Consider the following 12,389-nt stretch of genomic DNA (forward strand, 5'->3'; position numbering starts at 1 on the left):
AATTCCAGATGCGTGTGCCCCCTTGTGCATCTGGCTAACGTAGGTCCTGGGGAATCGAGCCTCGAACTGGGGTCCTTAGGCTTCACAAGCAAGCGCTTAACCACTAAGCCATCTCTCCAGCCCAGCTTTTTGAACTATGTTAAAAATGAGTATTGAGGGCTGGAGAGACTGCACAGTGGTTAAAGGTGCTGGCTTATAAAACCAACTGGCCTACATTTGATTCCCCAGTACCTACATAAAGCCATACACACAAAGTGATACATGTGTCTCGTATTTGTTTATAGTTCCAAGAGGGACTGACATGTATGCATGTACACACATAAATAGTTTATTTTCAAATGAATTTTGAAGTGAAAGAAACAGTAAATGAAGACAACTTACATATTAATATAGTTTTCTATTAAAGACTAATGTTAAAATAAGGAATTATATGAGCCTTACAAATAGCCTTTTTAATAATCTGATTATTTCTGGTATTTGTTATAATAATGGAAAGTTGACTAACACACTCTACTATGTATCTTCAATATGAACATTAAAGTATACTAATAATGTCTTTCACTTACTTCATTGTATACAACATACAGAGTATATCAGCTTGTTCCTGTAAGCTTGAGGTCTCCTTCAACTGTGAAACCAGTGCTTGGAAGTCCACTTCTCCAGACTGGTCTCTGGGAACATGTATTTCTACACGGACAGAAGGCACCTTTAGTGTGAGAAATGATATAAAGGAATTAAGTCCACAAGTTTTCAACTAAATTATGTCCTACAATGAGCTATATTTCTACATCTAAAACATTCCCATCCTTGTATGATGGTACACACTTGTAACCCCAGCACTTGAGAGGCTGAGGCATTAGGATCAGGAGCTCAAGATCATCCTGGCTGCATATCAAATTTGAAATCAGCCTGGGTTGTCTAACCCTTCTCAAAATAAATAAATAAAATTTCTAAATATTGAGAAGAAGCAAACCCAAAACAATGAAATCATCATGACATACATATAAAGCAAAGTAGATAGAAATTTACATAGTCTAACTAGAAACTTGCTTTCTTTAAGGTGAACTGAAGTATAAGCGCTAAAAGATGGGGAGGAGGAGTGCTTTGGAATGCTGTCTTCTGGACATGAAATGGTCCTTGCATTCATGACCTCATAGTGACTGTTGTTGCCTGTATAAAACCTGCACAATAATGAGCTCTTCAACATTCCATTATGGGTGGTGGAGAAGGGAAAAGAAACTCCAAGTAGAATACGAACTAGTTGGAAAGAAGAGGGGGTTCAATGGAAGAGGGATGGGAAAGAAAGGAAAGTATCTGGATGGGGATAAAATCAATATACATCATATACATCTATAAAAAGATTTTTATTTATTTATTTATGCCTTCACAAAATTGTTCTTTTTTCTTTTTTGCTGCTGTTTTTATATTTTTAAGCAGGGTCTCACTCTAGCCCAGGGTGATTTAGAACTTACTCTGTAGTCCCAGGCTGGCCTCAGATTCACAGTGATTCCCCTACTCCTGCCTGCTGATTTTTGGGATTAAAAGTGTGTTTTTTCTACCACCACTTAACAACAGGAACCATAATGTCTAATTCCGTTTTCCATAAATATGGCAGTTTTGAATAAAGTTGATAGAAATATCACATGTACACGTTTACCTGGTCATCCTGTGGAGACTGAGGTGAGTCAAGTAAGTTGAGTGGAGGCCGAGAAGGCTGAAATAACTTCGTAGGAAGATACATGTGAACATCTGCGAAAGGTTGACATTTATGGGAAGAATTAAATATCTAGGGGACTAATGAAAATTATGGTTGACATAAACTATGATGTAATATATGGGTCAGTTCTTTAAAGGACCAGCATGGTGTATTTTTCCTTGGTTAATATCAATGAAAAGAAATTTGGATATTAAATAATTTACATAATATCAAATTAATAAATATATTTTGAATTGATTTTCTAGAATTTCACCATAAGCTAGATATATAAGGTATTAAATTTACAAATATGGGGCTGGAGAGATGGCTTAGCAGTTAAGCGCTTGCCTGTGAAGCCTAAGAACCCCAGTTCGAGGTTAGGTTCCCCAGGTCCCACGTTAGCCAGATGCACAAGGGGGCGCACGCGTCTGGAGTTCGTTTGCAGAGGCTGGAAACCCTGGAGCACCCATTCTCTCTCTCTCCCTCTACCTGTCTTTCTCTCTGTGTCTGTCACTCTCAAATAAATAAATAAAAAATTTAAAAAAATTTACAAATATGATCACTGCAACAATAGTGCTATCATTGACATGTTAATATAATCAAACAAACCACAAAGAATCCAGTTACATTTTATACTTCCTGAACTTTTCTAGGAGAGCACTTGATTTCTAGTGATTAGATTTCCCTGAGAATAGGTGACTAGATGATTCTATCCAGGGAATCAAAAACATGTAGACTGATCAACTTGGAGATATTCCTAAGATTTCTTTTACTTACATTGTTGAAATACTTACCATAACATTTAAAGAGAGACCCTTGTCATTTTCACCATGTTATAGACACAGAGAGGTGATACAGAACTCAAATAATGGTTCAGGCAAGTAAATAGCACAGCTGGGAATTAAGTTCACGTTTTCTGATTCACAACCGAGAAAGGTGGCTTAGTAAAGTGCATGTCTTCGTGTAAGTTCCTTCTCGAGCGAGCACACCAAAAGGGTATGCTAAGTTTTTTCTATGATAAATGTTAAATTATTCCCAAGTATTCACACTTAATATCTTTGGTTAGTAATGGTCAATAAAGTTTTAGGTAGAAAGAACATGCATCTCAATCATTCAGACCATAAGTATAATAAATATTCAAGTCATCTAGGTATGGCCAAGGAGCCTTTCTCTCTTTCAGATGTACCTTTCATAGAAGCATTAAACAGTCATAGGAACCACAACTAACTATTCCTAACTATTCCTGCAATACTTAGAAGACAACCCCATTAAAAACATTACTGAAGGAGGGTACTAGTCTTGGGAAGGAGTTTGGCAATGTTGTGAAGAATGACTATTACATTTGAGATCTACAAGGCTAGAACAACTGAGTGCACACTTTCAGCTGGCTAAGGGGAACCACCTATAGATTAAAGGGAAAGGGAATCTCTCTCTCCCTTTCTTTCTCTCCTTGGCTACCCTATAATAGTCTGTAAACAAAATTACTTCCAAAGGAGTATTTTTTCCAAAGGATAAAGCTCTTACCACTTTTAACATTTTAAAAATTAATATATTTATATTGACAGAGAAAGGGGGGAGAGAGAGAATGGGCACACCAGGGTTTCCAACCACTGCAAACTAACTCCAGAGGCTTGTGCCCCCTTGTGTATCTGGCTAAAACGGGTCCTAGGGAATCACAATTGGGTCCTTTGGCTTTGCAGGCAAATGCCTTAACCGCTAAGCCATCCCTTCAGGCCTCCCCCCCATTTTTAACTTTTATACTAAAATTGAATATGCTCTCTTGTCTTGTCTCTCCTTACTGTGTTCTTGCTTAAACCAGACTACATTGTACTATCCACAGCAAGACTGTATCCAATTCACTGTTTTCACAAATATCTGAGTGTCCACTATGTTCTAGGTGCTGTCCAAGAGGCTGGGAACAAAGCAGTGAACCAAACAGAGTTCCTGCATATGGTGTTATCAATGACCTGCCCCCATCCTGGGCTTCACATCAGCCTGTGCCTGACTCTAGGAAGTCATGGCATTACTCACTCTGTACATGCAGCTCCTTGGCCTTGGTCACCAAGGACATTAAATCGCAGGTTGTTTGTACAGCAGTTCGGAAGCGATCTAGCCCTACTTTCCGTGAGGTAGGAGCTAGTTTAGGATGGGGAACAGTGTGTGCCAAGAGGTGATCTAAGTAACGAGCAACTTCATCACCACAGCGAGCTGCAAGTTTAGTGAGGGAAGGGGAAGAGAAAAAAAATGAACATTTTAGTTACTTTAAAATGTACCCCAGCAATCAGAATGACTGGCTCCTATATCCATAACACAGCACCAAAAGTGGGCAGTTTTTAGGTTATGGGGAGAAAAGCCTGTGATCATTAAACAACCTCATAGATTAAGATTTAAAGACTATGCCCATTTACCAGGACCCTCTTGTCCTTCAACTTTGTTGAGATACAGGTAAGATTCCAGAAAGCAGCATGAATTTATTCTAGAACAGGTGGGGCAAGTATTTCATAATCTGTATCTCTCTCTGTGATGGTAGTGGTGGAAGTGGGAAGAGAGTAGTGGGGAAGCAGCATAACAGGCCCCTTCAAGTAGGAGGCGACTTTTGTGAGGAAGCCTTAGGCAAGGGCAAATGTCTGTCACCAAATGGTGAGTTTAGTTGTGACAAGATTCTACAAATAGAAATTCTAATTACTAACAAAAATATTTTCATGTGGCACTAGTGAAGGACACATTGGCCCTTTAGTCACATCATTTATTTATTCACAAACTATCTGTTGTTTACTATATATCTTAGGTGTTAAGTGTCAATAAAGAAGATAGATATGGTCCCTATTCTCTTGGGCTATCTCTCCGACGTCTTCTGCAACATCTCTGAATACAGATAATGTGCTTTAATATGAATGCTCACAATGTGTACAGTTAGATAAGCACACTGCCCACATCAGAACTGATGTTGTCTAAGTCAGTCATGCATCATCTGTTTCTAGACAATCACCAGTGAGCTCTCCAGTTGTCTTTCTGTACTCTGATGTGACTAATGGAAATTAACAGAGCTATAGGAATGCAGCTCATCTTCAATGACATCCTAGTGTCAAAGGCTTTAACCTTGAATATAATCCAGATACTTGAGTGAAGGATTATCAAGAATATGGAGTGAAGCTCTCTCTACCTATAGAAGGACTGATGACCAATTAATATATGTATTGTGAGACCTCTGATGAACATATCTAGAAATCAAATTTATAATATGTATGATATGTTTTTAAGTAATCCAAGGAAATGGGTGATACAGATAGAAATCACAACTGTCTATGGAACAGCAAACAATCTGAATGTATGATCATTTTAATTTAATTTTCAAAATGTTTTATGCCAAGATAGATATAATTAATGTCTTTAATTATTATTGGTAGTAGCAAAGAGGCTTGTACATGATACACTTTTCTGATGAAGAAATTAAAACTATTTCTAACTTAGAAAAATAAACATTGCTGGGTATGGTGGTGCACGCCTTTAATTCCAGCACTCTGGAGGCCAAGGTAGGAGGAACATTGTGGATTTGAAGCCAGCCTGAGACTGCATAGTGCATTCCAGGTGAGCCTGGGCTAGAACAAGACCCTATCTAAAAAGAACAACAACAAAACCCTCCAAAATATTGAGTGAATAAATATATATTGAGTGAGCAACTGCTGAGCCCAAAGAAGGAAATAGTACTTTGGCCTGATAATGTGTTGGTTTATTATACATGTGAGATTATGTTTGTTACTGCTGTCAAATATTCAGACAATAAAAACTGCCAAAGCCAAGTTTTAGATAACTAGAAGGATAATTCTTCGATGCTTTTAATGTCAAAATTACTACACATGTATTTTTTTTAAAACTACATAATTGATTAAATACCTATTACCCTTACATTGTTTCTTCCCATTTCAAATCATCATCCATTTCAAATGCCTAAGAAAGAAATCTTTCCTAAACTTAGGAAGGCACAGTCCAACTCCATACTCATCACCACAGAGATATTAGACCAAAAACCAAATATAAGTAGAGGGAAGAAAAGTGAAGCCAAACAAAAGTAGAACTTGAGGTGTATTAAAGAGGAGTGAGATGATATATGGTGAGACTGCTGGCAGCATGAATTATTATAGATGAAGAAGCCATACAACAGTTGGTATTCTTGTCCAGGCAACCAGTGCTTTATGAAGCCCCCTTACCATTACTGCTTGTATCATAGCCATCCATCCAGTTGCCAGATTCTATCTCATCATAGTCCTCATCATAATCTTCATTGTACAGCTTACCCTCATGACCAGGGTCCATGAAGCTTAAGTGTGTGCAGCAAGATGTTGTCAAAAACTCTGACAATTTACCTGTTTGAATCCTTACAATTAGAAGGAAGATAGAAAGCAAAATCAGGGAAGAGCCTTTTCAAAATAATACAATCTTGAGGGTGTAGTTGGTTAAGCACTTGCCTACCATATGGAAGGCCCCCAAGCTCAGCCTCAGTGCCACAGATGATAGATAGATAGTCCCCCATCTTAGCAATAAAAGAATACATAGCATTTTAAACATGTTGGGAGCTTACAAATATTCACAAGTCATATAAAATATAAAATGTCAAGTGAAATTTCACAGCATTCTAAGGCATTGCATTTAGGACTTTTTTTTCGAGGTAGGGTCTCACTCTAGCCCAGGCTGATACGGAACTTACTATGTAGTCTCAGGATGGCCTTAAACTCATGGAAATTCTAATACCTCTGCCTCCCAAGTGCTGGGACTAAAGGTATGCATCGCTACGCCTGGCTAGGATTTTTTTTTCTTGTTTATTTTTATTTATTTACGTGATATCGAGAGACAGAGAGAGAAAGAGGGAGATAGAGAGACAGTGAGAGAGAATGGGTGTGCCAGGACCTCTAGCCACTACAAAGGAACTCCAGATGCATGAGCCACCTTGTGCATCTGGCTTATGTGGACCCTGAGGAATCGAGCCTTGAACCGGGGTCCTCAGGCTTCACAGGCAAGCACTTAACTGCTAAGCCCTGTTTTTTTTTTTTTTAAATGAAAGGCAACAATTATGGATTCATAATCCTCTAGTAGATTAGTTATGCTCTTTTCCAACAACATGCTTTGTTGCTAGGTACGTTAAATGCCTGGTGAAAATTTGCATTAGCTATTAAAGGAGTCACGAGAGAATGAAGATAAGTAGCAAAAAGTCACATTATTTAAAAATTCTATCAAGGCTCAGCCATTAAATCACTTGCTTGCAAAGCCAGATGGTCTGGGTTCAATTCCCCAGTACCTATGTAAAGCCAGATGCAAAGTGGCACATGCGTCTGGAGTTCATTTGCAGAGGCAAGAGGCCCTGGCATGACCATTTTCTCACTCTCTCTCTCTGTCTGCCTGCTCTCTTTCTGTCTCTCTCCCTCTCTCTCGCTCACTCTCTCTCTCTCTCTCTCCCTCTGTCTGTGTGTGTGTGTCTATTTCTCCCTCTTTCAAATAATTTTTTTAATCTTAAAAAAATTCCTATCAAAAGACCTTTTTGGCCAGGTGTGGTGGTGCACACATTTAACCCCAGCACTTGGAAGGCAGATGTAAGAGGATCACTGTGAATTTGAGGCCAGCTTAAGACTACATAGTGAATTCCAGGTCAGCCTGGGCTAGAGAGAGATCCTACCTGAAAAACATACAAACAAACAAAGACTATTTTGAACATAAGACATGGTACTTGAATATTTTATATATTATAGTAAATTATAAGCCATGTCTTCCCCCACTTATAAAAGTCAATTATAAAATACAAAAGGAAAATCAGTAGTAATAATTTTATAAAGAAGCCAGCTTGAAAAGGCTACTGAGAGCCAGATCTTGGATAATTTGAAAAATAATATAATGACAGATCATGACATATTTAATAAAATAAGAATCATGAATATTACAAAATAAAGAAGAGAACTTTTTTTTTCAAGGAAGGGTTTTGCTCTAGCCCAAGCTGGCCTGGAATTCACAATGTAGTCTCAGGCTCGCCTTGAACTGATGGTAATCCTCCTATTTCTGCCTTCTGAGTGCTAGGATTAAAGCCATGCACCACCACACCTAGCAAAAGGTTTTTAAAATATATTTTATTTTAATTTATTTATTATGAGAAAGAGAAAGGGGAGAATGGGCACATCAGTGCTTTTAGCCACTGCAACTGAACTCCAGAGGCATGTGTCACTATGTGCATCTGGCTTATGTGAGTACTGGGGATTCAAACCTGGGTCCTCAGGCTTCATAGGCAAGCACCTTGATTGCTAAGCCATCTCTCTAGCCACAAAGTTGAGCTCAGTGATTAAGTGCACTTCCTGCACACACATGAGAGTCTGAGGGGGCCTGAGACTACAGAGTTCAAATCTCCAAACTACACATAAAATAAATGGGTGTGGCCACATGAACCTGTAACCTAAGTCCTGCAAGGGGGAGGCAGAAACAAAAATCTTCAGAGCCCTGCAAATTCTGAAATCAGTAAAAGGAGACTCCATCTCAAAAAAAGATCAAGCCAGTCCTTCCTCTTGGGGCAAGATGGCGGGGGGTGAGGTTGGAGTGACTCTTGGGCAGCCGCACCTTTCACGACAGGATCTTGCTACTTTGGACATTACGAAGTTAACACCACTTTCACATGAAGTTATCAGCAGACAAGCTACGATTAACATAGGTACAATTGGTCACGTAGCGCATGGGAAATCTACTGTTGTAAAAGCCATTTCCGGTGTTTACACGGTCAGATTCAAAAATGAACTTGAAAGGACCATTACAATCAAGCTTGGATATGCTAATGCTAAGATTTATAAACTTGATGACCCAAGTTGTCCTCGGCCAGAATGTTATAGGTCTTGTGGAAGTGGAACACCTGATGAGTTTCCTACAGATATTCCAGGAACTAAAGGAAACTTCAAATTAGTCAGGCATGTGTCCTTTGTTGACTGTCCTGGCCATGATATTTTGATGGCTACGATGCTGAACGGTGCAGCAGTGATGGATGCAGCTCTTCTATTAATAGCTGGTAATGAATCTTGCCCTCAGCCTCAGACTTCAGAACACCTAGCTGCAATAGAAATCATGAAACTCAAGCATATTTTGAACCTACAGAATAAAATTGATTTGGTAAAAGAAAGTCAGGCTAAAGAACAATATGAACAAATTCTTGCATTTGTACAAGGAACAGTGGCAGAAGGAGCTCCAATTATTCCAATTTCTGCTCAACTTAAATACAATATTGAAGTCATCTGTGAGTACATAGTAAAGAAAATTCCAGTACCCCCACCAGACTTTACTTCAGAACCTCGACTCATTGTTATTAGGTCATTTGATGTCAACAAACCTGGCTGTGAAGTTGATGACCTTAAGGGTGGTGTGGCTGGTGGTAGTATTCTAAAAGGAGTATTAAAGGTGGGCCAGGAGATAGAAGTGCGACCCGGTATTGTTTCCAAAGATAGTGAAGGGAAACTTATGTGTAAACCAATCTTTTCCAAAATTGTATCACTTTTTGCGGAGCATAATGATCTTCAGTATGCTGCTCCAGGAGGTCTTATTGGAGTTGGAACAAAAATTGACCCTACTTTGTGCCGGGCTGACAGAATGGTGGGACAAGTGCTTGGTGCTGTTGGAGCTTTACCTGAGATATTCACTGAGTTAGAAATTTCCTATTTCCTACTGAGACGCCTTCTAGGTGTACGCACTGAAGGAGACAAGAAAGCAGCAAAGGTCCAAAAGCTGTCTAAGAATGAAGTGCTTATGGTCAACATCGGATCCTTGTCAACAGGAGGGAGAGTTAGTGCTGTGAAGGCTGATTTGGGCAAAATTGTTTTGACTAATCCTGTGTGCACAGAAGTAGGAGAAAAAATTGCCCTTAGCCGAAGAGTTGAGAAACATTGGCGCTTAATTGGTTGGGGTCAGATAAGAAGAGGAGTGACAATCAAGCCAACCGTAGATGATGACTGAAAACTCCCAGCTACACAATACATTTGGAAGAGTTAGAACTTCGTTTAAAAACTAGAGGTATATTTTCAAAGCAATATTAGAGGAATAATTTCACAGCTCCTTCATTTGATAGGTAGCTATAAGTTTATTCTCATTTTTGCATGATGAAAAGCTAACCTCCAGAACAATATAGGGTCTATGATAAGTGTAAAAATTGGTATACAATTAGATTGAACCTACATTTTCACAGAGGTTAAAGCATTCCAAAATGTCTAATTTATACAGTCAGGATGTTTAAAATAACCTATCATAGAATTTATCTGAAATGAATTTTTTCTTTTTTATGAATTCTCTTTCAGTAGCTCAACAATAAAGGACTTTTCTAGTAAAAACTGATAGATACAAATTTTCCTTGAAGACTAGCTCCTTTTTGTTTGACTCTCATATTTTGTATTATTATGTCTTTAAAATTTTGAGCAAAAACAATACAAACAGGCTCACAGGAGGTTGACTCCTAGAATATGAGTGCTCATTCCCATGGGCCTGAAGTTAGTCTTCCCCACTAGTATGCCAGATGATTTTAGTGAACTCGTCAGGCTCTTTCCAGGATTTACTCTCTGGTGGATTTTGTTTTAGTGGAACTGGGGATGGAGCCCTGGGCCTCTTGGCTGCTATAAGCACTCTACTGTCTTCACCCCAACCTTGGGTATTGTTAGTTGATATGGTAATGACATCTGTAGACTGTAATACATGTTAATCTTTGGCTTTGGACCTTACAAAAGGTGAAAGATGTTCAAAAAATTGAGTGAGCCCTTTTGATTTTTATATATCATTCTCCATGCCCCTGAACTTTTCTTACACTGTGCTTTTAAGTTTTTACTTATGTTTTCTGCTTTGCCATTCTGGTAGAACAATGATTCTCAATTCCAGATGACATGAGAATTGTTAGGGTAAGCTTTTACAAAACAGGGGAAAAAGTTGCTTTGATGTAGTGTTCAGATATTGATTCTATTAAAAACAAGTTTTTAAAAGAAACAAGTTTAGAAAGTTAAGTAGGCATATTAAGTAATGAATTCTACTGAGGTTTAGTAATTTGGTAATCTTTAATTTGCTTTAAATTTTCATTGAGAGGGGAATTTATACTACAGTTAATAGTGTTCTCTTTCAGATATTGATGCTGCCTTACAGGAGTTTAGAAGCTGTGGCTATAGGTCATTATTTAAATTTAAATGTTTTGAGGGTGAATACTGACATGTACTTGATAAACTTTGAAGGGTTGTATTGTAGCATGAAGACATTTACATAAAATAAATTCTTAACCAAACATTAATTTTTTAAAATCTAATCTCACCAGAATTGGAAATAAATGTCTTACAATTCATTTTAAGCAGCCATGTGAATTTCAGCAGCTTTGTAAAGCACTGTGCTTAATGTAATGGTTATCCACAGGAGTGAATGAAAACAATGTACCTTATGGTTGTGGTTGTCAACAGAAGATGTTATTTTATTGAGAAAGTGCTCATTAATTGAGGTTACTGATGAAATTAAATTGCAAATATAAATTTTCTTGTCTCTACCCAGCAGCACAATAAAAAAAAAAAGATCAAGCCAAAAAACAATGGTGTTCTTAACCTGATGTTCCAATCCAGCTTATACAGGTGAGTAACCCTACCTCAGGTGTGTATTTGCATATGGGGTGCCATAAGAGTACATGCATACACCACAAACACCACTACGTTGTGCTCATGCATAAGCATAAAAAGGAATTCCAATTAATGAATGTACACAGTGAGAAAAATACAGAAACACGGGCTGGAGAGATAGCTTAGCGGTTAAGGTGCTTGCCTGCGAAGCCCAAGGACCCAGGTTCAATTCTTCAGGTCCCATGTTAGCCAGATACGCATCATGGCACATGCATCTGGAGTTCTTTTGCAGTAGCTAGAGGCCCTAGTGCGTCTGTCCATTCTCTCTCTCTTTCTCTCCCTCTGTCCCTCGGTATCTAATAAACAAATATTTTTTAAAGTTACAAAATTTAAAAAAAAAGAAATACAGAAACATGACTTTACAGCTACATTGGAAATAATTTGCCTATGCAGGAATGAATGGACGCTACAACCATTTGGTCAAAGGCTGCTTGAGAAAGGAGATGGAGATGGCAAAGACTATTTAAACCAAGCAATCAAGATTAATATCATAAGCCAGGCATGGTGGCACATGCCTTTAATCCCAGCACTTGTGAGGCAGAGGTAGGAGGATCACCGAGAGTTTGAGGCCACCCTGAGACTACATAGTTAATTCCAGGTCAGCTTGAACAAGAGTGAGACCCTACCTCGAAAAAGCAAAAAAAAAAAAAAAAAAAGATTAATATCAGTCATACTGTGATGTGCCAATCTCATGTGCTGCCTGATAATGATACCTTGATAAGGACTGCAGAGAATTCTTACAATTTTTTGTTGCTTTGACATCTATTTTGAATGTAAGTTTAACTTTCTTGTATTAGAAGCAAGGCTAAGACATTTTTGATAGTTTCCCATTCTACTTCTCCCCTGGTTCAGGATATAGGCCACTTACCTTGCCCCACCAAAATAGCCATCTTGCATTTTGCGGAGTGCTGCCAGGATACTTGAATTCAAGCTGGTTCCATCTTCATCTTAAAATAGAGAATTTGAAAACAAACTTTGTGGTTTTAACTTTGAAACAGTGGGGAATCTTTCAAGTATTTCAAACAAACATTCTGGTTGTA

The 12,389-nt window shown here is 38.3% G+C and overlaps 2 protein-coding genes across 5 annotated transcripts in view; one reads left to right on the top strand and one right to left on the bottom strand.

The window, feature by feature from the left end:
• Nucleotides 1-12,389, bottom strand: part of Phka1 (phosphorylase kinase regulatory subunit alpha 1) — a 124,476-nt gene that overhangs the window by 29,408 nt on the left and 82,679 nt on the right. For 2 of the 4 annotated variants that reach the window (XM_004660933.2, XM_004660931.2), the window contains exons 17-21: nt 12,218-12,296; nt 5,905-6,071; nt 3,728-3,904; nt 1,658-1,749; nt 567-706 (exon numbers count right to left, since the gene is read on the bottom strand). In XM_004660933.2, coding sequence (XP_004660990.1) covers nt 567-706; nt 1,658-1,749; nt 3,728-3,904; nt 5,905-6,071; nt 12,218-12,296 — 655 coding nt within the window. The remainder of the gene's footprint in view (nt 1-566; nt 707-1,657; nt 1,750-3,727; nt 3,905-5,904; nt 6,072-12,217; nt 12,297-12,389) is intronic. The other 2 variants (XM_045140046.1, XM_004660934.2) reach the window with 1 other exon arrangement.
• On the top strand, nt 8,249-9,667 carry LOC101596221 (eukaryotic translation initiation factor 2 subunit 3, X-linked-like). Its single transcript, XM_045140047.1, has one exon. It carries the CDS (start codon nt 8,249-8,251, stop codon nt 9,665-9,667), a length of 1,419 nt encoding a protein of 472 aa, XP_044995982.1.

The sequence above is a fragment of the Jaculus jaculus genome, chromosome X (genome assembly GCF_020740685.1).
Source record: "Jaculus jaculus isolate mJacJac1 chromosome X, mJacJac1.mat.Y.cur, whole genome shotgun sequence".
Lineage (NCBI taxonomy): Eukaryota > Metazoa > Chordata > Mammalia > Rodentia > Dipodidae > Jaculus > Jaculus jaculus.